The sequence below is a fragment of the Eimeria tenella genome, genomic scaffold (assembly GCF_000499545.2).
Source record: "Eimeria tenella Houghton genomic scaffold, Eth_scaff444, whole genome shotgun sequence".
NCBI classification, from domain to species: Eukaryota; Apicomplexa; class Conoidasida; order Eucoccidiorida; family Eimeriidae; genus Eimeria; species Eimeria tenella.
Window position 1 is genome coordinate 1 of NW_013543371.1, and position 3,893 is coordinate 3,893.

Here is a 3,893-nt window from a genome sequence, read left to right on the forward strand (position 1 = left end):
TTTCGTTAATTCTTTTGCCTGCGCATGCACTGAAGGCGAATTTGCGTGAACAAAACAAATAAAACCACTTATTTATTCATTTTAATAATTTAATTACTTTATTTATTTAATTTAATTATTTTATTTATTTATTTATTTATTTATTTATTTTGCTTCTGGGCTTTTAGGCGGGTCGGCTCTGTCCACGTGAAGGCCGACGTTTTCCACTTCAAGCCAAAGACAGGCAGACACGTTGTGCTGCTGCTGCAGCAGCACTTCCTCGTGCGCTGCTGCTGCTGCTGCTGTTGCTGCTGCTGCTGGTGTCGGTGCTGCTGCGGCTGCTGTCGGGACCCGTGCTGCGCTTGCTGCCGCTGCTGCCTGCTTCTTCTCGCGTTTTTGCCTGCTGCAAGCACGGCAAGTGCAGCTGCTGCTGCTGCTGCTGCTCGTGCTGCTGCTGCTGCTGCAGGACCGGGCCCACCAGCGGCCGCTGTGGGGCGACAACAGCTGCTGGCTCGTCGAGCTGCATGCACGCCGCAGCAGCGAAGCAGCAATTGCTGCGGCAGAAGCAGCACTGACTGCTGTTGCAGAGGCTCTGCAGCCGTAAGTCTTGCCCCGGGCTGGGCTACACGCTCGCCTTGCTGCTGCTGCTGCAGCAGCAGCAGCTGCTGCTGCTGCTGCTGCAGCTCGCCTGGGGTCCTCTTTTGCTTCCTTTTGCATGCAGAATCGTCACGCTGCGCAAAGTCGACCCAAAGGATTACGCAGAGGCAGAAAGCCGGGCGATGCAGGCAGCTGCAGTATAAGGCGTAGCAGCAGCAGCAGCGGCAGCTCCTGCTGCTGCTAAAGCAGCAGCAAAAGCCGCAGGAGCCGCTGCGGCTGCTGCCGCGATGGCTGTGTTCGCGCTGGGCAGCAGCAGGTGCTGCCGATGTTGCTGCTGCAGCAGGTAGCAGCTGCTGCTGTGCTGCTGCAGAGCAGAGTGCTTTCCTTTGAAACAACAGCAGCCGCTGCTGCTGCTGCTTTTGCAGCAGCTGCAGCAACTTCTGCTGCTGCTGCAACTCGAATGACGCGCTCAGCCCTCAATGACTTTTAAATTCGTCTGCTCTGCTTCGTTTGCTGTTGCTGCTGCTGCTGCTGCTTAGCGCTGCTGCCAGCACAGCTAGTTTGTCTCTCGCTTGCTGCTGCTGCAGCTGCACCAGCGCTAGCCACTCAGTTGTCTCCTCTTCACTGAGCTGCTGCAGCCTTTGCTGCAGATGCCTCTGGCGCTGCAGCAGCTGCTGCTCGAGTTCTTGGGCCTGCTGCTCTGACTGGTGCTGCTGCTGCTGCTGCTCCAGCAGCTGCCGCAGCAGCAGCGGCCGTTGCTGCTGCTCTAGCCATGCCCGAGGCGGGGGCCTTGTGAGGGGGCCACCCAGGATGATCTTGCTTTCTGCTGCTGTTATTGCTGCTGCTGCTGCTGGCTCTGCTGCTGCTGCTGTTGCTTCCATCGACAGCGTGTGGAGGCGTTCCAGCAGGCGCACCCGCAAGCTTTGCTGCTGCGTCGGTGTTTCAGTTGCTGCTGCTGCTGCTGCTGCCTGAAATCGACGTAGCCCATTCCTGCTGCGGCTGCTGATCCGAGACTCATACGCCAGAGTCAGGCTTGCTGCCTGCAGTAGCAGCAGCAGCAGCAGCAAGTGCAAACCACAGTTAAGCGACGCTCCAACGGGTGGCACTGCAGCACGGTTCACCTGTGCAGCAGCAGCTGCTGCTGCACAGGTGAAGCAAATGCACCGAACATTCAGGCGCCGCGCAGGCCCGCAGCAGCAACCATAACAGCAGCATGCAGAACAGCAGCAACGGCAGCAGCAGCAGCAGCACGTACGTTGGCGAAGGGAGTAACTGCAGCTTCGCTTCTGCCACTCTGCAGATTTACTGCGCCTAGGACAGTATAGGCTGTAGCAGCAGCAAGCAGCACAGCAGCATCTGCAGCAGCAAAGCAGTGCCGCAGGCTGCTGCCGGTGGCAGCGGCTGCAGCGGCGTCAGCAACAGCAGCAGCAGACCCCATCCTGCTGCTGCTGCTGCTGCTGCAGCGCAGCTGCTGCAGCTCGTACAGCGAATCGTAGGCAGCTGCAGCGCCGCCGGGCGCCACAGGGCAGGCCGCGAGCAGCGCCAGCTTTGTTGCTGCTTGCAGCGCAGCAGCAGCAGCAGCAGCAGCAGCTTCCTGGCAGCCCGCCCGCAGCCGGCAGACTGCCAGGTTGCTCAAGTAGTGCGGCAGCTCTGGGCAGTCGCCGGGTGCAGCAGCAGCAGCAGCAGCAGCAGCAGCAGCAGACACCGCCTTCTCCAGCCAATGCAACGCGCCCCTGAAGCTGAAACGGCAGCAGCAGCAGCAGCAGCAAAATTAAAGTACATACATGCGCAGCGCACTTCAAGCTAGAGAAAGCAGCAGGGCACATCCTACGGCAGCAGCAAATCGGCTGAATCTGCGCAACCGCAGCAGCAGCAGCAGCAGCAGCAGCAGCAACGCGGATACGGACTCCTTTGCTTCCGCCGCCACTGCCCCCAACTCGTTTAGCAGCAGCGGGCAGCCTGGACGTAGCTCCCTGCAGCAGCAGCAGCACAGCAGCAACGGCAGCAGCAGCAGCAGACGCGCTGTCCTCAACAGCCGCAGCAGCAGCTGCGCTTCCATGATGCCCGCAGCAGCAGCATTTAGACCAGCAGCAGCACACCAGACCAACCGCCACCCAAGTGCAGCAGCAGCAGCAGCAGCAGCAGCGGAACATGGCGGGTCTGCTTACAAAGCCCGGTGTATGTACATTGCAGCAGCTGCTCCGGACTCCCGCTGCTGCAGCTCAGAGCTGCTTTTGCGTCGCTCCTCCATGTAGGCCCGAGCGGCTAGCAGCAAAACGTCGCTGCAGCTGCACAGCAGCAGCAGCAGCAGCAGCAGCGAGGTGCCCACGCAACGAAACGGCGATCTGAGCGGCCTTCTCCGTAACTGCAGCAGCAGCAGCAGCAGCAGCAGCTGCAGCAGCAGCCCGCCTACCACGGATACAGCACCTCTAGGGTTGTAACAGCAGGATTCCCTCCCTGTACTTGCAGCTGCTCCAACTCTCTTTCTGCTGCTGCAGCATACAGCAGCAGCAGCTCCAAAGACTCGCTGCCCTCTCGAATCTCCCGACTGCAGCACAAGCAGCAGCAGCGCAGCAGCAGCAGCGCAGCAGCAGCTGACCCTTCTCCTGCTGCTGTTCACAACACCGCTGCTGCTGCTGCTGCTGCTGCTGCGCTTGCCTTACGAAGTAGACTTAGCTGCAGCACTAAACTCCCCAAATATGAAGTCTATTGTCCCGTGCTGCAGCAGCCGCAGCAGCAACAGCAGATACGCAGCAACAGAGTGGGCAGCAGCAGCACGAGCTACCACGTTATCCAGCAAACAATGGCCAGCAGCAGCAGCAGCAGCAGCAGCAATAGCTAACCATCAAGCACTCCAAGGCAGCAATTTGGCTGCAGCTCCGTCTACCTTCAGCCTGCGAGAGCAGCAGCAGCTGTATGAAGTCTATTGTCCCGTGCTGCAGCAGCCGCAGCAGCAACAGCAGATACGCAGCAACAGAGTGGGCAGCAGCAGCACGAGCTACCACGTTATCCAGCAAACAATGGCCAGCAGCAGCAGCAGCAGCAGCAGCAACAGCAGATATGGCAGCAGCAGCTCACGCGCAGAGAGCGTTGCATTGCATGCGATGCGAATCGCCTCCGGGTCAAACGGGTCTCCGTTAAGAAGGCTGCACAAACCCTAAACCCTAAACCCTAAACCCTAAACCCTCAAACGAGCATCCAGCAAAGCATCTGGGCCGCAGGCGCCAAGCTCGGAATCCCCGAGGGTTTGGCCCCTGGGGTTTGTGGAGACTCAGCCTACACTGGGATTAGAGTTTAGGGTTTAGGGTTTAGGGTTT

General features: G+C 59.4%; 2 protein-coding genes across 2 annotated transcripts in view; one reads left to right on the forward strand and one right to left on the reverse strand.

Annotated features, from left to right (window-relative positions):
* Positions 1-167: 167 nt before the first annotated feature.
* On the forward strand, positions 168-779 carry ETH_00014515 (uncharacterized protein; the record flags this gene model as incomplete). The annotated part of the gene is made up of 3 exons (XM_013377032.1): positions 168-261; positions 446-579; positions 701-779. Coding segments are annotated over 3 exons (307 nt in total), but the record flags the coding sequence as incomplete, so codon positions are not given.
* A 273-nt stretch (positions 780-1,052) lies between these two features.
* The window catches only part of ETH_00014520 (uncharacterized protein), a gene marked incomplete at both ends in the record, with an annotated part of 5,732 nt that continues 2,891 nt past the window's right edge, over positions 1,053-3,893 (reverse strand). The window contains 6 exons of the mRNA XM_013377033.1: positions 1,053-1,616; positions 1,832-2,315; positions 2,484-2,549; positions 2,745-2,864; positions 2,990-3,124; positions 3,630-3,722. Of these exons, the coding sequence (XP_013232487.1) occupies positions 1,053-1,616; positions 1,832-2,315; positions 2,484-2,549; positions 2,745-2,864; positions 2,990-3,124; positions 3,630-3,722 (1,462 nt within the window). The remainder of the gene's footprint in view (positions 1,617-1,831; positions 2,316-2,483; positions 2,550-2,744; positions 2,865-2,989; positions 3,125-3,629; positions 3,723-3,893) is intronic.